We start from the raw sequence: 22,435 nt of genomic DNA on the forward strand, positions 1-22,435 counted from the left end.
TTCGTCTTTCTTGGAACAAGCACTAAAACCAACAACAACGTCAGCCTCGAAATCCAACGCAGAACAACTCTTGCCAACAGATGCTACTTGGGATTGAGTAGGCAATTGAAAAGTACTAAAGTCCTCTCTCGACGAACAAAGAACAATTTCTACAAGTCACTCATCATCCCCGTCCTGCAATATGGTGCAGAGTCTGATGAGTCGACGTTGCGAGTTTTCGAGAGAAAGATTTTGCGAACGATTTATGGTTCTTTGCGCATTGGGAACGGCGAATACCGCAGTCGATGGAACGATGAGCTGTATGAGATATACAACGACATTGACATAATTCAGCGAATTAGGAGATAGCGGCTGCGCTGGCGAGGTCATGTTATCCGAATGGATGAAAGCACTCCAGCTTTGAGAGTATTCGACGCAATACACGCCGATGGAAGCAAAGGAAGAGGAAAGACCAGATGGATAAGCACCTAGGTACAGCTGGAATCTCCACTTAACCTTCCTTAACTTTGCAAAACATATATTTTCACATGAACTCTTTCGTAATATGTCAATGCATATGAAAATAGAGTGCAAGTTTCAAGTCTAAGCTTTCCAACTGTTACGACCTGCAGCGGTATTTATGTAGACACAAATCCACAAAATGCATAAGTAAAATAAATAATAAGTAATTAAATACCATCCGTAAGCCTTTTACTTTTTACAAGATTTGCCAAACTGGTTGGTCACTTGTGAGGCAGATCTGTGATGCCATTGACCGCAACGTCATCACAGAGCGAGAATTTTTCCGCAACTGTCTAGTGAAGCTGTCAACAAACCGAGCTGAGCTAGCCGATCTGTCGTCAGTATTTTCACGAATACGAGTATACGAGCCGGGTAATTATAGTGCTAATGAAAGCAGTCACAGCATTAACCAGTAATGAATAATTTAAAATATTTCCATACACCCAGGTATGTACATATGTATGTATATATGTATATATGCAAGAGCAGAACTTATAATAACAGTAATAAGAATTAGTCGATCGTAATAATGATAAAGCGCTGCTCAGGTGTATTCTAGGCGCAGAGTGCCCAGTGTATGTTTGTATGTGGGCATGGATATATACATACATATATATTTTATCTTTTCCGGATTACGTTGCATCGTTGTGTGGGTCGTTTGTTGCTATTGTTTTTGTTGATTTATAATTTGTTGTTGTATTTGAAGCTTTGCTTTACTTAGCATAACCACTTTGCTACTAGCAATTACTGTTTTCTATTCGCAACAAAGTTGAAGTAGATTTATATACTGATTTTTATATATATATAGGCTTATATATAAATATGTATGTGCGTATTTGTTGATGTTTGTATGTATCGGTGTAGGTGTACTTATCTAATATTGCTTGTAAATGCCGCTGTCAAGTATAAAAAGCGAAATTCTCAACAACTGGAAATTTATTAACGCCCCGCCGCAGCGTTGAACGGTTCGAAAACTTTAGTCTCATAACGGATTTTAGAACTCGGTAGATAGAACGCCACTTCGTGCTTGACTTTGATCGAGTGAATAGTCGAAATGACAGCGGCAATGCAAGTGACCGGGGTGAACGCGGAAAGCCTCTCCGAAGTGCAAAAGTTTTACCGAAATAAAAGTGTATTCCTCACGGGCGGTTCGGGATTTTTGGGCAAAGGTACGAAAGCGCGCTTTCTATGCAAATACATAGCTTAAGTTTGGTGGCAAGAACTGTATGAACTGTAGCGCAATTTGTGAATGTGTGCAAAAGAAGTGCTTAATTCTTGATTAGTGAAATAACTAAATAAACAAGCGATAAAAATCGCACGAGCGTATACTGGCGATTGCAATAAAAAATTAATTTCATGCGCTGAAATACTGTTGGGGCATAGTGATGTGTTTTTAATTATATTTGCTTGTTGGGAGTGATTGCTTAGTTTGCTTAACTATTAAAAAAGAAACTTTAAAAGTCGTTGCCTTTAAACCCGGAAATTGAGAGATGAATGTTGACATCTCTTTGAAAACTTTAAATCAAAAAAATTGTTGATAAAAATATACACAAAATATATCGAAAAAATTTTTAAAAACTGATAGTGGAAAATTTGTTTTGAGATCGCTTGCTATCTGCTTAATAGGACATCCAATGTACAGAGTTATTAGTCCTTGAAGTGAATTTTTGTATTAAAATATGTTTTTAGTGCATAGTATTGACCCGATTTTATTCATTTCTTTCCAATACTACATGCAAAAGACCACAGGCTAATAAAATGCTTCCAGAGTTCCTCTCAAACAATCACCAATCATATGGAGTAAAGTCATCCGGATGTTCTAATAATAGTTATATGGCGGTTGGGTCAAGTTTTATTCCAACTTTATCCATTTTAGGCACAATGATATATTGTTATGAGCAAACACGCTCTCTCAAGATAACTCACATATTGTTCGATAAATGCGATATAAAGTCATCCGGAAGTCTGAAAATCTTTATATTAGGTATATGGTGGATAAGGGGCCCGATTCAACGCATTGTAACACACAAACATACTACTTACTATCAGAGAAGAATTTTCTCTGAATTTAATTATATGTATATCTCACACATTAACCGATATTTTCTGTCAAAAGTCAACTATATGTTGTTTGCATAGAAGCAGGAAGCATCGAAAGTGCGGCACTTTAATCCGCTAAACCTACTTACTCCCACACATGTCTCTCCCATGGGACCACTGAACTAAGTATTGCTTGTAGTCCAAATTTGCAAATTTTCGCATCTTGACATAGAATGTTAAAATAATGTCATGTACCTAAATTGGAAGAAATCGGTCCAACAGGTGTCGAGATATGGGATTTCAACTAAAAGAGGGCGATGCCACGCTCATTGTACAATCTTTTACACCGTCTCATATAAAGCTGTCTAATATCCCCTCGGTGGCAAAATTTAATGTCTCTAGAGTCTTTGGTTATTGATTTATCCGATTTCGTCAATTTTCACTAAGGAACGCGTGAACCAAGTTTCACTACGATATTTCAGTTTTTACTCAAGTTACGGCTTTCACGGACGGACGAACGGACAGGCAGACAGTCACCTTGATTTAAACTTTTCTCGTCATCTTATCAATTACTTATATATGTAGTATAACCCTATATCTAACCTAAGTTAGAACGTCTACCCTTTAAAAAAATGGCGTTAAGTTTAAGTAATATAATATTCGGTAATCAATACGTCAGTCTTAAAAGAACTTTTGGCGAAAAGATGTATTTGGGTAACATTCAGACATAAACTGAAATTGATTGACTACAAATATTAATTACTTTGTGCACATCCAACGTGTATTTAAAATTAATTTTCTTATGACGTCACTTCGAATTGTGCTTTTGTTCCTCGGTTATTAATTGCTTGGCAATTAACTTTCAAGCATTAAAAAGAAAAATTGTTTCAAAACAAAACACTTGAAATGAGTAGGAATGTATTACACTATAATTTGACTGGTTCCAGAAGATAAAAACAAACCGAAACCTGTTTTTAATAACGGTTGGTTTTTATACCCTCAATAGGGTATATCAAGTTTGTTACGAAGTTTGTAACACCCAGAAGGAAGCGGCGGAGATCCTCTAAAGTATATATATATAAATGATCAGTATGTTGAGCTGAGTCGATTTAGGCATGTCCGTCTCTCTGTCTGTCCGTCCGTCCATCCGTCCGTCTGTCTGTATATATACGAACTAGTTCCTCAGTTTTGAAGATATCGTTCTGAATTTTGTAAACGTCATTTTCTCTTCAAGAAGCTGCTCATTTGTCGGAACTGCCGATATCGGACCACTATAACATATAGCTGCCATACAAACTGGACGATCGGAATCAAGTTCTTGTAAGGAAAACTTTCACATTTGACAATGTATCTTCGCAAAAGTTGGCACAGGTTATTTTCTAAGATAATAATGTAATCTCCGAAGAAATTGTTCAGATCGGCTTACTATAGCATATAGCTGCCATATAAACTGGACACATAGTTACTAAAAGAAATGCACCTAGGAAGGGTATATTACCTTCGGTGCAATCGAAGTTAACGTTTTTTCTTGCTTAGTGCTCACATTACAATGTTGAAATAAACTGCAAATCACTCCGCGGATTAAGCAAATGTCCATTTAATTGAGATACACCGGTGTATTGTGGGAATTTCCTAAGAAATTGTAATTAAAAAAATATTGAATCATAAGAATTAAAAATGTATGAGAATATAATTAAGTAGCTGATTAAAGAAGGGTATTTGTCAACTTAAATATAATGGGTGATTCAAGTAGAATTAATTTTTTCAATCACTTTTTTGACAGATAACACATGAGTCATATTATTTTTGTTCAGTATCGTTTGAGACTTACGCCTGAACACTTTTACAAATCGTTCAACTTTACTTTGTTAAAATTCACACCCTTTAACGCATGTGTTTCGCGCGCTTCGTTCAACTTATGGTCAACATAATCGGGCTATTGCGGGTAATATTCACAATAATAAAATAGATCACGTCCAGCACGCAGTGAAGAAAATATGAAAGGCGTCGTTGAAAGTGTATACGATGATCGTGGACAGTCGATTCGGCTCCGTTCGCAGGAACTCGGACTGACGTATAGAACGACTTGGTGCATTTTACGTCGAGCTCTTAGAGTGGCATACAAAATAGAGTCTGTTCAAGAACAGAAGCCGCTCGACCGCCCAAGCAACATCGCTTCGCTGTCTGAGCTCTTGAAAAGTTCCGATGTTTTCGAGCTAAATTGTGTTCAGCGAGGAGGCCTATTTCTGCGGTGGTTTGTGAGCCTGTGGAATCAACGATCCATATTAGGTACTTCAAAAATGATGCCTGTGTGAACGTAACCGCCAATGATGACCGTTATCGCGCCATGAAAACCGACTATTTGATGACTGAAATTGAAACTCGTGATCTTAGCGAAATTTGGTTTCAACAAGACGGCGCCTCTTCCCACACATCGCATCAATCATTGGATTTATTGAGAGAACACTTCAGTGAGCAGATAATTTCAAGCTTTGGGCCGGTCAATCGACCACCAAGTTCTTGTGATATCACACCGTTAGATATAGATATGTAAAGTTTATACGGACAATCCCGCTTCGATTCAGACCTTGGAGCGAATCATCACGCGTGTCATTCGCCAATTAACAGTCAAAATTCTCGAACGAGTCATCGAAAATTGGACTCAACGGATGGATCATCTGAGACGTAGCCAACATTAGAGAGAAATGGTCTTCAAAAAATAAGTGCCAAAGAATGTTCTTTCGAATGATAATAAACATTCCCCTTAAATTTCAATTTTCTGTGTGTTTTCTTTTAAGTAGAGAACGTCGATATGGATCACCCTTTATATGTACATGAGGTTATCTTATATTTTCAAATTGTAATCGCCTTGTATTATTTTCACCCCTCTAGTGTTTATTGAAAAAATATTGCGGGCCACTGACGTGAAATGTATTTACATATTGATGAGACCAAAGAAGGGACAGGCCGTGGAGGAGCGCATAGAAGCCATGTTTAAAAACCCCGTAAGTAATTACAAGATCAAAGAGTGCTGATATGATTAAATACAAATTATAAAACCTCTAGTTGTTCGCCGAATTGAACAAGTTGAAACCAACGGCCAGAAACCGTTTAGTACCAATACACGGCGATTGCCAGCTAAGCAGTTTGGGTATCTCACCCGCAGACCGTCAGACCCTACTCGATGAGGTGGAAATCGTAATGCATAGCGCCGCAACTGTGCGCTTCAACGAGCCGCTCTACAACGCACTGGCCATAAATGTGCGCGCCACCATGGATCTTATGCAGTTGGCGAAGAGAATGCGCAAGCTTCAAGCCTTCGTTCACGTCTCGTCCGCTTTTGCGAACTGCACAGTCTTTCATGTAGATGAGGTCTACTACAAAAATGAGCTCAACATTACAGCGGAAAATATGTGCAAAGTCGCGGACTTATTGGGTCCGGAGAAAACCAACCGTATGACAAGTGAATGGTTGGGCAAGTCACCCAACACGTACACTTTCACAAAAGCGCTTGCGGAAGAGGCGGTGCTGTCGGAAGGAAAGGAATTGCCGATTTGCATCTTCCGACCCGGCATAGGTAGGTTGCTTCTTTAAAACCTATTAGAATATATATAGTACTTAAGCGTAATATTAATTGGACAATGTGGTTCTTCCGTAATGTGCAGTTATACCGACCTACAGTGAACCGATTGTTGGCTGGGTGGACAATCTATACGGGCCGATGAGCATTTTGTATGGTGTAGCGCATGGCGTAGTTCGTGTTCTCTATTTACATCTGGATACGAATGCAAACTTCGCTCCCGTGGATATGTGCGCCAATTTGATGCTGGCCTCGGCGTGGAATACGGCGAAACAAGTGAACCAAACGTAAGTCTTTTTACACCAATCTGTGGTTTTGCATATTCTACCTAAATACCTCGTTGTTACTTCGGTTGGTCAAAAATAAAATTTTGAGTAATTATATAGAGGCTTAAGAGCACTCAACGAACCGCGTTGAAAAGCTCTCACTGGTTACTAGGTCAAGCCTTCGGGAAAGTTGCCCTGGCAGTAATTCAATTTTGGTTTTTTTCACGTTTCCATGAACATGGTCAGAACAAGAGATCATTGTTTTTATCATAGATAGTATTAAATATATATTTGCATGCAATTGTTTATAATGTTCCTACTTATAGCAGCTCTGTGCCGCCACCCATTTACAACTTTGTGCCCGATGAGCGAAACATGCTGAAATGGCAGACCTATCGACGAACTTTGGAGGAGCACGCACCGAAAATGCCGCTTACCAAAATGATTTGGTATCCCTTTGTGATAATAGTCAACTATAAATTATTATATAATATTCTCATATTATTCTATCACATAATACCGGGCTACATCTTTGACTTCCTCTTACTGCTAATAGGGAGGAAACGTAGGTAAGCGCATATAAGCCACATTTCGCTTGAAGTTCGTGGAAATTAATATTGACTGTTGTCTCGTTGCAGAATGATAAAAACATATCAAAAGCTCCATAAGCAAATCGGCGTACTAGACTATTTTGTAGAGCACAAGTTCACCTTCACAATGGAGAACACAAGCAAGTTATGGCTCTCGCTCTCGCATGCCGACCAGAAAATCTTCAATTTCAATATACGCGAAATAAATTGGCCGGAATACTTTCATAACTCCTTAATGGGTGTGCGCTGCTTTATGGGCAAGGAACAACCCGAGACCATACCGAAAGCCAAACGGCTGATGCAGAGGTATGTATTTTACGGAGTCAATGACTGCGCTTAGAAATTTAATATTTTCTCTTTTCAGACTGCTGATTTTACATCGCACGGTCCAGGTACTGGTCTATGGCGGAGCCTGTGCTTTGATGTCGTGGGCCTTTCTTCGCATTTAATAACCAATATTTAAGTAAATTTATGGCAATGTGATAATTAAGAATGATTATAGTACTCATTGGTTTTGTTTGTATTTCTTAGACACGAGTCTCAATTTCGCAATTAAATATGTATTGTTCGAATATTCATATGTATGAGATTTTATTTCATTGCGATAATTAATGACTTATAAATAGTATGTAGGTACATACATATGTATTTAGTTATTAAGTATTTGATTGATTTGCTGGTAATTTTCTGTTTGCTTTTCTGTTTGTTTGTTTGTGTGCATGTCTAGTCGAATTTAAAAATTAGTAATAATATTTCAAAAAATATGAAATTTTATAAAAATTTAATAAAATACTATACCTTAATATATATATATACCATATATAAATGCATTAATTTTTATTGAATTTTTAATGTTATTCCATCACTCAAAGTCCATTCATAATTGTGAAAGCTTACTTTTATATGCTGACTGCTGAGCTTTCACTCTTTTTTTGGCTTCAGGTTTTGATATTGTAGTCTAATAGATGGCGCAAAGCTTGAAAAAATTCGGTTTATATATACATACATATGTATTTTTGCGAGTGTGAGAATATTTATGACAAACGTCAAATTCACTCACATTTTATTGAAAACAGAAAATTTTATGGACACGTGTTTGCTCATCGGAAAAAATATGCAATTGACAGCAAATTATCAATTTTAATTTCACTGACTTTGTAACGGTTGAAAATTAGACTCTCAAATTGACAAAATTCTGACACGGTTATGCTAAATGTCATTTCTTCAAAACGTTAATTAAATAGTTTAATGAAAGCATTTCGAATAATGGCAACTTTAGTGATATACGTATGTATCTCCTCTTTGTTCCATATAATCGCTTTCTATTAGAATTAGTTGGCTTATTCTTCTTTTTATTCTTTATTCAAATAAACCAATGACAAGTTGTAACTTTACAATTTAGCTAATTATGTTGGGAAGTCACTCACTATGCTCTATTATAGCTTTATAAACTCGGAGTTAAAAGTATTCATAACGAAAGCTCATTGATGCACAAAATGAAATCTTGCTTCCTTGTACTGGTACTGTGTCATCTTCTAGTAATTCAAGTGACTTTGAGGTCAACTAGTTCCAACACAAAAGTGGGAGCTGAAGTGTCTTACTTAGTGCCAAAAGCAGGTAGCACTTAGTATTAATGCTTATGTCATGCATAGTTGTTGCCGACTGATTGATATTATTATATATATATATATGATATAATATAATTTATTGAATAGGTGCCTCATTAAAGCGCCACACTTAATTATAAATTATATTAAAATTATACGAAGAGGTTTACATACAAATGTATATTATATATATGAGCTAGCAAGTAGTTGTTTTCAAGTGGTCTCAGACTTTAGTATTCTACAGTTTAATTAATTCTTTTTCTATTACATATTTGCACATACATATGTATGTAGACATGTGGTATTATGTCTATACGTTCTTAATTATCAAATGCGTAGAATGACAAACAATGCAGTTGCTTAACTGAAAACGCAATAACTTCACTTTTTGTGGTTGCAATTTCAAAGGAAGTGATTGAGATTATGTCTCCCGGACTTAAATCATCTTTTTAAGAATTGACGTAGTTCAGAGTTTAACAAGCTTCCGAAATTCTTAATGACCAAATTTATTCTTTGAACTGGCGATTTTCTGAGTTTAGTTCTAACTGTCCAGTGTGTTTCTGTCCAATTTGACTGCACTAAATGGTTTATTAAGAAGTTGTCAATTAAGAATTATATATGCAACCAAACTGAATGTTTGTGTAGTCCAATGAAAGTGAAATATATGTGTTTTAATACCTAAATTCTGAACTTACCACATTTCATATATTCGAAATGAAATTCATTATTCCATTTACATACATATGTAAAAATTGCAAATGCACTTGGCGGAAGAAATATTCAAATAGTCATTGAGTACGTTAGTCTAACTCATAAACTATATAAACGGTGAATGAGCGCTTCTTCAGTCTTCAGTTTGTTTAGTGACCATTAGTCGGAGTTTAATAGAACATATACGAATCGTTTAAGGATTACGCGATCGCGCTCACCTACATACAGTATAACAGAATTCGGCAAAATGTCCTCCGATATACAAGATTATTATCGTAACAAAACGGTGTTCGTAACAGGAGGCACCGGTTTTATGGGAATAGGTACAAAATCGACAGCGTATTTGCTTGAAAAACAATATGGCGGTGTGAAACACTGAATAAAACCTAAGACTTGTGAAATTATTCTTAAAAAATGTGTTATACAACAGAATTACATGGATTCAGGTGTCAGTGTACATACTTATACATGCCATAGAGACTGAAACCAAAGATTGTGCTGAAACGAAAGCAGTTTGTGGACAAATATAAAGTTTCTTCCAAATAGAAGTTAAAGAGTTTGGAAGAAAATATGCCTTATAGGCTGACATCTGTGCTATTATTAATTTACAGCCAGGAGTTTGCAGATTATAGAAAACCCATCATCATTAGTTTTGCTTACGAACTGACCTTTGCCTCACCAACAACATAAAAACGTCCAATTTTCGTTGTGTGAATTGAAAAACACCAAGTCCTAACCGATCTGAACTTAATAAACAATATATATTCTCACAAGTTGGTACGAATGAGGCAGAGTACTATTCTGCAGAGTAGACTCTAAATGGAGCTCCACAATTTTGGCTGATGTGGGACTCTATCACCTGAAATCCACTGGAGTAAATTTGGCAAAAATTGATGAATTCCTTTCGTTTAACGTGACCTAGAAATGGAATAAAGAGAGTTCGTACCACTTCAAAGAGACCTTAGATTAAAGTGTATTAAAAGTGTAAAAAATTCAACTTTTAATGTGAGAATCACCAAGATCACGATTTCATATGACATACCTTTCGCATTTTCATTTTGACAAGTGATGAAAGTAATACATGATCGGAATGACAAATTCGATCTAGCAATAATATGCGATCGGATTGACTTCGGGTCGGTTCGAGAAATTTAGTTATGGGAGCGTTCATTGAAATCAGTTGGACTTTATTCTCCACGTGCAAGTTGATTGAACTCAGTGATCATGATGAAAGGCTAGGTATAAGATCTACGTGAACTGCATTATGGAAATGTATGCGCACAAATAATGCACCTAGACCCTGTACATACATACATACAGAGTACAGTGTGCACTCGCTGAATTATTTTTCATGACGTGTCTTATTTTGAATACAAAGCCCTTCACAAATGTTTGCAAATTCAATACAATAATGGGGTCGCATGCTAATATAAAGTTTATTACGTCAAGGCGAGTTATTTGTAATAACTTTTCGCGTGGACTTTCGCTAAGTGGCAACCATACTTCATGGTTTCTTATGCCACTAACCGGACTTCAACCTTTGCCTTCAACGGTTCACAGTGCACAATGTGTACGTTGCTTCGCTAGGAAACCTAAGGATGAGGGTTTTAAAAACAACAGTTAAGGCGAAAACATATGGTTGTACTCTGTACCAGGTTTTTTTGACATTTCACTTCCCTCGAATTCACTTTATCATGGAAGTGGACTTCGTACCTCGTATCACTTTAAAATTTTACTTGCGAAAGACCACAGAGAACCACAATATTCGAAGTCCGTTTAAGAGAAAAGCGAATTTGAAAATACGAAAAGTGAAAAACACATAAAATGGTTCACAACTTCCAGTTATATTACTCAATTTATATTTCGGTTACTTTTTAGATTACCTTCTCTCCAATTTCACTTTCGTTCAGCGAAATCTGTATATTCAGATCCTTATCATGGTAATCGTCGTATCCTATTGGTCAAGAGCCCTCCTTTAGATCTAAACGAATGTTACGATATACAAATACGCTGACATTTTGAGCCAACCCTAAGCCACGACTACAAAATGGAATCAAAAAATATATCCTGCATTTAATAAATCTTGTTGCTACAATGGAATTTTTTCGATTTCAGTTCTGATTGAAAAATTACTGCGAGCAACCGAGGTTAAACGCATTTACATGATGGTACGTCCCAAAGCTGGCAAAAGTATTGAGGAACGTTTGACTAATTTCTGCCAAAATGTGGTAAGTGGGAGAGTACACGCCAACCCCCGTCATTTTTATTTATAAGTCCATGTTTGATTCCCATTTTATGTCTCAGCTCTTCGAAAAGATGAGAAATACAGGTGTCACACTAACGGACCGAGTTCATGTGATTTTAGGCGACTGCCAAGCTCCCAAACTCGGCATTTCCGTCGAGGATCGTAAAGCATTAATTGCGGAGGTGAATGTGGTGTTTCATCTTGCGGCCACAGTGCGCTTCGATGAGCCGCTGCAAAAAGCGCTTAACATAAATGTACGTGCCACATTAGAATTACTTGAATTAGCCAAAGAAATGCGAAACCTTGAAGTAAGTATAAACTGCATGAGATCAAATTTACTAACACCAACATTATATACATAAATTGTCCGTATTGGCGTGTAGGCCTTTGTGCATGTCTCCTCAGCGTTCGCCAACTGTGTGGTGCACTCAATCGATGAAAAATATTATGTCAATAAATTGGGCATTGGCGCGGTTCAAATGTGTGAGCTGGCGGACAGTTTGAGCAACGAGACGACGAATAAGCTGGCGACTGTATTTTGTGCGGAATATAAAAACACATATACATTCACGAAGTCTCTAGCCGAGGAAGCGGTTCTCACTGTGGGGCGTGCCCTGCCAATTAGCATATTTCGGCCTGCCATAGGTTTGTACGAAAACAGTCAGTGATTTGCACGTATTCATTATTAACACACTCGTCTTTAGTTGTGCCAACCTATAAAGAACCTGTTACCGGCTGGGCCGGCAACTTCTATGGACCTACGGCGGCGCTGTACGCATCCGCACGTGGCGTTCTACGTGTAATGCAAATGAGGACGGAACATAGGGCACATCTGGTGCCGGCAGATTCCTGTGCCAGCTTAATGCTGGCCATCGGTTGGGAAACTGCGCGCTCAGATCAGCGGCAACGGTATGCCAGAGTTGCGGGAAATGCGTCAAATATTTTCTAACCTCTACATTTTCAGTTTAAATTTGGCGCCACCGATTTACAACTACACAAATGACGATGAGAATCCACTGCTCTGGAAACAATATGTGAAAACCATTACGGATTTTGGTCCCATAATGCCTATTGCTCAAATGATTTGGTTTCCGTTTATGATAACCGTTGGCGAGAAATGGTTATATGATATATTGACCTTTTTCTATCACACAATACCCGGTTATATAATTGATTTTCTACTCACGCTAAAGGGCAAGCGAAAAAGGTTAGCATTTGTGTCACATGTGGGAATTGGTTGCTGTGAATGTCACGTTACTTACTGGGTACAATGAGACAATTAACTGACTCAGTGCCCGCTTTTACTTACTCTCTATAAACCGGGATAGTAAATATTTGTTTTGGACGAAAATTTTTATCACGCTCCTTTACTGATTGAATCTTCATCCTTTGTTTGTTTGCATTTAGAATGACCAAACTCTATCGAAGCATACACAAACTGACTGGCGCAACGGAATATTTCATTGTAACTGAATTCACATTTACTATGGACAACACCAAATCATTGTGGGACTCGTTGTCAACCATAGATAAGGAAATTTTCAACTTTGATATGCGGTCCATAAACTGGAGGGAATATTTAGAGTTCTCCCTGGCAGGCATGCGCTTATATTTGGCTAAAGAGGGACCAGAAACTGTAGCAAGGGCGCAAAAAATGTATAGGAGGTAAGTAGCTCAACATACATTGCGGATCTGTAACTGTTTATTTGTTTTGAAACTTTTATGTTTTCTTTCTTTGCGTAGATTTAAGATTTTACACCAACTGTTGCGAGCGCTATTGATCGGTCTTTTCGCCTTCTTAGTATGGATTGTAGCAAGTAAATTGTTTCTGTAAATTTCTTTCTATTTCATAATATTTTTGTAGAAAGTTTTCGCCGAAATCTGCATTGTAAGTATGTTTAAGTGCTGGAAAATATATGAAAAAAGCAACACGTGATGTGTGAGAGCAATCTTTTATTTCATTTGCGTACTTCCTATTAATGAGCATTGGCAAAAGTTTTTCATATTATAATATTTGGTCGTCGAAAAAGTATTTTCGTATTTCTAATCAAACTTCAACTTATTTTTTTATATTTATAATGAACTTTAAGGAACCAAATATGTACCATTTTGGTCCACAACTTTTTGCCATTTTTCCGCTAGAGACATTATTCCATCAGTGTAAAACTTTTTAAGTTTCTGGGCGAAAAACTGCCACCAATAATTTTCACAGGCTTCTCTTGAAGCCAACTTTACTCCATTAACGGAGTTCTGCATTGAACGAAACAAATGGTAGTCGGATGGTGCAAGGTCAGTTTTTGCCGAGTCATCAGCGTGGTCCTGATCTGACTGACCGTTTTTTCGATTGCTGGCTTCAATCTCATCAGTTGTTAACAGTAAAATGTAGAATCAATCATTCAGGCTGGAGCAGCTCATAGTGAATGATTCCTTTCCACTCTCACCAAACACTCAGCATAACCTTTCGCGTCGTAAATCCTGAATTTGCGAACATTTGTTAAGCTTCACCACGCTTGGACCACGATTTTTTGCACATTATTGTTGTATTTGATCCACGTTTCGTCTCCTGTTACCATTCGCTTCAAAAATGGTTCGATTTCATTTCGTTTCAGCAAAGAATCGCAGATGTTAATTCGGTCCATTAAATTTTTCACTGACAATTCATGTGGTACCCAAACATCGAGCTTTTTTTTGTAGCCAGCCTTTTTAAATGTTTCAAAACCGTTTGATGATGAATGTTAAGTTCCTTAGCGATGTCATGGCTGCTTATGTGATGGTCTTAGCCAATCTTTTCCATAATTTCATCGACTTTTTAATGATAGGTCGATCAGAGCGAAGTGCATCTCTCACATCGAAATTTCCAAAACGGAAGCGAGCGAATCGTTGTTGTGTTACACGAACTGATACAGCATCGTCTCCGTAAACTTCACATATTTCGTTGGTGGCTTGCGTGGCATTCCACCCTTTTTTATACACAAATTTCAAAATATAGCGAATTTCTTCGAATTTAATTTTGGTTAAATGAAGCTTACACCTTTCTCTCTCACCACTGTATGGTATGACAGAATGTGATTGGTAGCACTGGAGATATACGACTGCAACGGCATCTATGTATTAACAAAATACGAAAATACTTTTTCGACTAACAAATATACCAAGTTATTTTTGCGCCACCTGTTATTTAAAATATTTGAAAGCGCCCTACAGAGCTAAAGGAATAAAGCTTTGAAGGCAAATAGTTAAAATAGTTGAAAAATACTTTTCAAATGGCTTTATGCAGTTATCGCTCAAATCACTTTCTAAAAAATTACAAATATAATACACTTGTTGATGCACCAACACACCCACACACATTGTTACACAAATTTATCGGCAACTTTTCACTCACTGGCAGTGCCCACAGAGGTGCAAAGCTCCTTGCTTGCATTTGTTGGCGACGCTTTGAAGAAAATATGCGCTATAGTTGTTGTTGTTGTACTTGGTAACGAAGTTGTTTGTGTGTTTACCGTTGGCAACACTTGCAAACAGATCAGAATCAACAACGGCATCCATACGGAATGCGCGCGGGTCCACTGAATCTCAATCATAATTTGCGTCTTCCGATGTCAAGACAAAATTATTATTTTTCCTTCGGTTTTCAAGTTTTCACTAATCAAATTCACAACTTTCTATACCCCGCACACCTTGGAGACGCAAATCGCCGCTTCAAATTCAAATTTGTGCACTTAACGATAAGGCAACTTCGAGTTGCCAAACGATTGTTTTGGCGCGCGCGTGCAAAGCCGAGTGTATAAGAAAACGAATGCTCCGATTGCTTTGGAATTTTTGTCGCGCTGAGAAGCGTCCACTTCAGTTGTAAAACTACAACTGAACGCTTGTGGCAGCTGCGAAGGATAGCGTGGTTGCAATACACACGCATACATATGTATGTTTCTCATGTAGTAAGTGCTGGCTCATCGGAGGCCAGTTGGCGAGTGAGCTGTGCGAAGACGCGTGTGGCGTGCGGCGTGTGCCGATTGCCGAACGGAAGTTGTAGAAAAGAAGCAAAACGCTGCCAACTGATAGTTTCGCCACAAGTGAAGTTTCGCACACACACACACACGCACTAAACCGACTGGCTGTGTGCCGCTGGCTGAATGGGTAATCGTCTACGGCTTTCGGTTTTACACGCAGCTATGCGGCGCGGTGCGACTAAACTAGGGTAATATTACGTACGTTTATATGCGCTGTGGTTCATTTCCACTTCCGCTAGAAATTAAGGCCAACAAATGCCGACAGCGCCAGCAACAGCGAAGTGTACGAGCGTAACTACGAAATCGGCGAATTCGCATTATGAAGCTGCCAACACTCACTCACACACATACACACTGCATCACTGCCGACGTGTTTTTAGAAGAAACTGAAATCACTTTCGTCGCTTGGCGGGAATTACTCTCCGACCGAGACGTAATTTCATTTGCGGCTAAGTACTTGGCTGGTTGGCTGCTAAATGGAGTCTCAGCCGCTGAGTTGAATGCGAAGTCGGCTGGAGACCGAGTTGCGAAACAAAGAGGAATACATCTTTGCTGATGAGAATTTATGCGCGGCAAAAAGAGCGACTTCCGTTTCGTGGTTGAATCGGAAGCGGAGACAGTTGTTAGTTATCTTTTAGTTCCTTTCAGCCAGTTTTTATAGGCAATAAGTGAGTTAATGAGCGAAAGAGAATAGAACAGTGTTTTATGTGAAGTAATATAATTAGAGAAGCCAAACTTACGCAGAGTCTAAATTTATAATTGATATAACAAAGAGTAACCGGAGGCCTTGGGAAAATTTTACAAGAGTTTTCGTAGTTGATGCTGAAAGAACCAGTGCCAGTTCAGCTAACCAAAATTCTTTGACGTTAGGTTGCATTGACAAGGTTGAAGCTTAATTTCATGTACAGCACCGCTTAGTGCTATCTTTTCATACCCTTGCAACATGTTGCTACAGAGCCTAGCCTACCTAACGGTTGTACGTATCATATAAAACTAAGCGAGGTATATATGTATATATATAAATGATCAGGATGGTGAGACGAGTTGAAATCCGGGTGACTATCTATCTGTCCGTCTGTCCGTCCATCCATCCGAGCAAGTTGTAACTTAAGTAAAACTTAAGATATCTTGATTAAACTTGGTATGCGCGTCCTTTAGTATAAAAAGTATTGGAAAAACGGGCATGATCCCGCCCTCTAAAAAGTACATATCTTTTACATATCTCCTAAACTACTAAGGCTACAGCAACCATATTTACCTAGCCTACCGACAATGTGAAAGTGGATGAAATCGGAAGATAACCCCGCTCACTCACCATCTAACGGTACTGTTAAAAACTACTAAAAGTGCAATAAATCAATAACTAAATACGTCAGAAAAGTAAAAATTTACCTACGAGATGGTATGAGAGAGCGTTATCGGGGTCGGAAAAAGAATTGGACCATGGGCGTGGTACCGTCCACTTTTTGGTGAAATTATATTTCTCGGGACTTGACCTCAATTAAATTTAGGAGTTCTTTTTTTATGTTTATGTCGCAGTGCGAAAATTGGGGAAAGAACTTTTTCCTGACGATAGTAACTCTGTGTATCAAAAATATGTTGAATCGGTCAATACTTCCCTGAGCCCTATATACCTTATATCCTTTGGTTGACGATTTTCACCTTAAAATATTTCCCTAGCTTTGATTCCTGCAAGTTGCAAGAGAACAAATTCTGTTTTAGCACCCGAACTTAGCCTCTCCTAACTTTGTTGTTGGTAAAATCAGTAAGCAACCGCAATTATTTTGAAGCACCACAGGTTTTATTGAACTAATGCGACTTCTGACACTTACGCTGCAGATTAAAATAATATTTTTGTTGTTGCTCTTGCTAAAGTTCATTTAGCCGCAAGCGTAGGTGTTCTTATTCATTTGTATGGAGGAGGGTGAGGAAACATTCAAGCACTTTCTCCTCCATTGTCCAGCTATTGCAAGACCGAGTTTGAAGCATCTCCGTAGTCTTATCTTCGGCGAACCAGAACACATAGCCGAAGTTGAAGTCGTCTCAACAAATTCGTCATTGGCTCAAAGCACCTTGCCGATTTGTAAAGGTTTCACGATCTATTATATAGGAATTTTAGATACCACAACGGACCGGCGTTCTAAGCTGTCCAAGATCATCAAGGATCGATCTTTTAACCTGTTGTTCTTGCTTAGCTTCAGAAATACTAATCGACGCTGAACTCGTTTTGGAGAATTTAATTGTTGTTGTTGTTGTTTTAACGGTTATCAATCGCCGTTAGGATGGTAAGGGTTATCTGCGTTGTCATCGACGTCATCTAACGGGAGGCCCAGGAAACGTGCAGTTGCGACGGGGAGAGTTTAAATCGACCGTGGCGGCTAATGTAGTAAAAAAAATCTTTTGCTTTGCTTTTATGGGACAAGAAGAGTTTAACGTGCATTTAACTGGCGACTGATGCGGCTGATTTACTGACAATTACTTAAAAATAAAGAGCGTAAGTTATGTGTGTGATGACGTTACGTCATAATTAAAAAAATCCCATTTTTCTAAACTCAATTTAGAAGATATATACATATATATAAAAAGATATAGAGTATTTGATAGCATTACCATAGTTTACAGTTAACTTCAATACTGTGGGACGAATAAAGAAAATCTCTGCTATAAAATATGGGAATGAACTTGATGTCCCTATTATTTTTTCCAACACTGTATTATGCGTACAGCAAGATAAATAGCATGCAAAACTTACCATTATCCTTGAAAAATTTACCCCACTCATCTGCCGTGAGCACCGGACGTGGAGTCTCCTTCCGCAAACCGATTCGTTCGAGAGCAATTATCTTTTCTTTAAATAACAAGGGAAATGCATTAAATAAAGTTATTGCTTCAGAATACGAATATTATACGTTTGAGTAATAAATATTTTATTTTCGAGTTATTTGCTTTTGCTTTGAGCGTTTACCTGTTGTCAAATCATTTGTGAGCGCTGGCATAAATTGGTCTTCGACTTCATTGTGTATAAATTTGAATTTGCCGCGAAAGCCTTTGGCTGTCTTATTGGAACTAGCGTTGAATTCGATTAGCAAATCGGGACCGGAACTGATGATGCGTCGCGTAGGCGGCGCATCGCAAATAACATCAATAACGGCATTCATATTGGCTGACTCCGAGTCGAAAATTATTAGCTTATCCATGCTGCAGCTGAAATCGGCAGAATTTTGTAATAAACAGAATTCAAACTCTATTTTTTGGGAAGTAAATATGTACTTAACATGTTCATTTGGGAAATTGAATTAGTTAAAGTATATTTCCGCTAAACAATTCTTCAAGAATCAAAATGCAGCCTTAGGGTTGCTCTTTTAATGCTGCTGTAAATAACATTTATTTGGCTTTATGCTTTTTCCTTTTACCTGTCGTCCTTTTTCGGCAGCTGCAACTCCTCAAAGACTATTTCAACGCGACTTTCTGGACTGTGAAAGAAAAAAGTAACCAAATTGTTTGAAATTGAGAGAAAAACTAATTCATAATAGTTTATAATGATTGCTTATGTAGTAGGCCTTATATTCTTTATCAAATATTTGAAATACATATATATTTGATGGCTTAAAGAGTCTACACTTTAACTTCATACTTTTTCACATTTAAATTTTTAGTTTAGTATAACACCTTATATTTTTATAACATTAACTTCAGGTAAAAATTTCGAATTACTACATCATAAATTCGAATTAACCTACTTTTATATCTGTCACTAAATGGCCTTTCTATTATCTAAAAATTATGAAATATAAACTTAATTTGAGATAACGACAATATAATATTATTCCAATCGTTTGCTTGTATGATATTGTGACAGTTGACACTGAAACCATTAAAGTCAAGTCAAATATCAATCGATCGCAACTTATAATAATATTCTCTTTTTGTATACTTCTCTCTAGAAGCTCTTTCTTGCTACTTCTTACCGGCCGATGAATTTGTAGGCGCATTTGATGTGCGCCGGATATTTCGCTGGAAAACGAGGCGAATGAAAGTATTGCCAAATCTCGAAGCTGTCAGGTTTCGCATTGGGATCAGCAAAGAAATAATAGTCACAATATGATCCGGGTATGAGGCGTCCATCATTTTGAAAATGTTCTGAAAGCATTACAATATCAAAAGAGAAGAATCAAAACAATGCTTAAACTGTGTAGTGTTTTAGTGAATGAAGTAATATGGATGAAAAAAAAAAAAAAAACAAACTGCCATATTCATTCTTCTGTATATTCATGAAGAAAACACGTAGATTAAATGCGGCGGTGCTAGATCAGTTATAGCTAGTTGTAAAAGTGATTTAACTTAAACCTTCGCTTAGTGAATTCGACACTATGAGTAATCGGCTATGGAGACATGTAATGATAACTAACTTTCAACATAAGGCTAAGCACATACTGGAGAAGGAACTATAGTAGAAGCTAGTGTGAATTATAATATATATATAGTACAAAAAGTCTTTTCGTATTTTGTTAATAGATGTCGTTGCAGTCGTATATCTCCAGTGCTAGCAATCACATTGTGTCATACCATATATTGTTGGATAGGTGAGATTTTAAGCTTTATTTAAGCAAAAAAATAAATTCGGGGAAGTTGAAAAAGAAGTTACAGCTGCTCAAAAATGAGTGAAAATAATGAAGAAATTCGCTATATTTTGAATTTTTTGCATAAAACAGCGAAGAATGCCACGCAAGCCACCAACGAAATTTGTGAAGTTTTCGGAGACGGCGCTGTATCAGTTCATGTAGCACAACAATGGTTCGCTCGCTTGCGTTTTGGAAATTTCGATGTGAAAGATGCACCCCGCTCTTTGGTCGAAAAAGTCTATGAAATTATGAAAAAGATTGACCAGAAGCGTCGCATAAGCAGCCATGACATCGCTAAGGAACTTAACATTCATCATCAAACGGTTTTGAATCATTTAAAAGAGGCTGGCAACAAAAGGAAGCTTGATATTTGGGTACCACATGAATTGTGTGTGTCTGTGTCTGTGAAAAATTTAATGGACCGAATTAACATCTGCGATTATTTGCTGAAACAAAATGAAATCGAACCATTTCTGAAGCGAATGGTAACAGGAGACGAAAAGTGGATCAAATAGGACAATAATGTGCGAAAATGACTATGGTTCAAGCGAGGTGAAGGTCGCAAAGCCAGGATTGACGACTCGAAAGGTTATGTGGAGTGTTTGGTGGGATTGGAGAGGAATGTAAATTTGTTTTCAAGAGAAGCCTGTGAAAATTATTGGTGGCAGTTTTTCGCCGAGAAAGTTTTACACTGATGGAAAGATGTCACTAGCGCAAAAATGGCAAAAAGTGGTCGACCAAAATGGTACATATTTGGTTGATTAAAGTTCGTTATAAATATGAAAAAAAGTTGAAGTTTGATTAGAAATACGAAAAGACTTTTAGACTGCCTAATATTATTGTATTTTTTATGAGTTACTTGAACTTCACTTAACTTAGGCCTTGTAATTGAACGAGTTGAATGAATGGTAAATAAATTTCCTTGCTAGGAAGGCGTGTTTGGCAGCATAAATAGATTTGTAATAAAACAATTTGTGTATCATTTGGGTGGAGCTGTATTTATATTGATGCTGAAAGCTTAAAAAATATTTGAAACGTATTTTTCTTCATTAGGCTCTATTTGCTACTGATGTACTACATGGCGTATGAACAACATTTTACAATGGCAAATTAACATTAAAAATGTTTAACGAGCTTCTGCAACAATTTTATTGATTTAATGCAATAAATATTTGAAATTATCGACTTAAGTGCGTAATCAATAATAATTGGAATCTGGAGCAAAACGTTAAAATAAAATTTAAATATTTAAAGAGTCTACAGAAACTAATTTTTAATAGTACACAGTCCACCCAACAATTAATATGCGCATGTAATTTATAAACCACTTAAAATTTAATATATTATAGTTATTTTTTATGCTAAAAGCAGTTTAACCATGATGGCTTTTAAAATTTTAATTAGAAAATATTTAATTATAATTGGTCGCACTGGTGCAGCTAGCATCAATAACCAATCAATATAATCATTGAATATAAAAATAAAGTAAAATTGGAATGCATACCCTTCTTCAAGAATCGATACTCTCCGGTTATATTGAGCAGCCAATTTTTCAGCGCAACGCCGCCGTCTGCTTCATTTCCCAGCGCTTGCTCGCGCTGTAGCAGTTGTTGTTGGTTAAAACGTACGCGAATGCCGAAAATTTTGCCTGCACTATAAATAAACTCATTGCCACGTAAATCAGCGACAGCGACAGCGGCGGCAACCGAGTTATTGGCAGCAATAACCGTTAAATGAGCGTGGTTGGCAACGCCACTCGCAGCCGGCACTGACTTCTTGCTAGCGGCCTGCGCCATCGTCATTGTGTTGGCGTTAACGGACGACATCGCTTGCTGCTTGATTTCAGCCGTTGTGGGTGACGGCAGGGCCTTTGTTGTTGCAACACCACGGTTGGCTGCTAACGCCGTGGCAGCCGTTGCAGATGCTAATGCTGACACAGTCGACGTTGTAGCAGCGGTGCGATTGCAAATAACATAATCCGGATTAGTCGAGTTCTCAATGACGGGCTCCCGCAGGAACGGAAATATTTCAATGTACTCCGAACAGCTGAAAATGTAACGGAAGTGCGCCGAAAGCGAGCAGAGGCAAGGCGTTGCAGCAAGGAAGCAGCATGCGAGGCAAAAGCAGCGCAAGCGGCAATGGCAATAATTGTAGCGTGGCAAGCGACGAGCGCAGCCAGTCAGCGACAGCGACAACGGCGGGCAGCGGTGGCGATGGCGGTGAACGTGCAAATGCATGAAACGAAATTGAGTTTGAGAATTTA

At 37.8% G+C, this 22,435-nt stretch overlaps 3 protein-coding genes across 4 annotated transcripts in view; 2 read left to right on the forward strand and 1 right to left on the reverse strand.

Annotated features, from left to right (window-relative positions):
* LOC126767800 (suppressor of lurcher protein 1) overlaps positions 1–22,435 on the reverse strand; it is a 49,921-nt gene that overhangs the window by 19,464 nt on the left and 8,022 nt on the right. Inside the window, exons 3-7 of the mRNA XM_050485438.1 lie at positions 21,677–22,218; positions 19,519–19,690; positions 18,964–19,023; positions 18,516–18,754; positions 18,303–18,398 (exon numbers count right to left, since the gene is read on the reverse strand). Of these exons, the coding sequence (XP_050341395.1) occupies positions 18,303–18,398; positions 18,516–18,754; positions 18,964–19,023; positions 19,519–19,690; positions 21,677–22,218 (1,109 nt within the window). The remainder of the gene's footprint in view (positions 1–18,302; positions 18,399–18,515; positions 18,755–18,963; positions 19,024–19,518; positions 19,691–21,676; positions 22,219–22,435) is intronic.
* On the forward strand, positions 1,434–7,555 carry LOC126767803 (fatty acyl-CoA reductase wat-like). 2 transcript variants are annotated; one of them, XM_050485442.1, is made up of 7 exons: positions 1,434–1,670; positions 5,434–5,546; positions 5,608–6,118; positions 6,207–6,408; positions 6,714–6,956; positions 7,026–7,283; positions 7,342–7,555. In XM_050485442.1, the coding sequence occupies exons 1-7, from the start codon at positions 1,556–1,558 to the stop codon at positions 7,424–7,426; spliced, it is 1,527 nt and encodes a 508-aa protein (XP_050341399.1). In that variant the 5' UTR covers positions 1,434–1,555; the 3' UTR covers positions 7,427–7,555. The 2 variants fall into 2 exon arrangements, with proteins under 2 accessions (XP_050341399.1, XP_050341400.1); XM_050485443.1 differs by having other exon boundaries at positions 6,717–6,956.
* Positions 9,441–13,489, forward strand: LOC126767804 (fatty acyl-CoA reductase wat-like). The gene is made up of 8 exons (XM_050485445.1): positions 9,441–9,618; positions 11,411–11,523; positions 11,600–11,848; positions 11,924–12,185; positions 12,245–12,449; positions 12,505–12,747; positions 12,948–13,205; positions 13,284–13,489. The coding sequence occupies exons 1-8, from the start codon at positions 9,543–9,545 to the stop codon at positions 13,372–13,374; spliced, it is 1,497 nt and encodes a 498-aa protein (XP_050341402.1). The 5' UTR covers positions 9,441–9,542; the 3' UTR covers positions 13,375–13,489.

The sequence above is a fragment of the Bactrocera neohumeralis genome, chromosome 2, assembly GCF_024586455.1.
Source record: "Bactrocera neohumeralis isolate Rockhampton chromosome 2, APGP_CSIRO_Bneo_wtdbg2-racon-allhic-juicebox.fasta_v2, whole genome shotgun sequence".
NCBI classification, from domain to species: Eukaryota; Metazoa; Arthropoda; class Insecta; order Diptera; family Tephritidae; genus Bactrocera; species Bactrocera neohumeralis.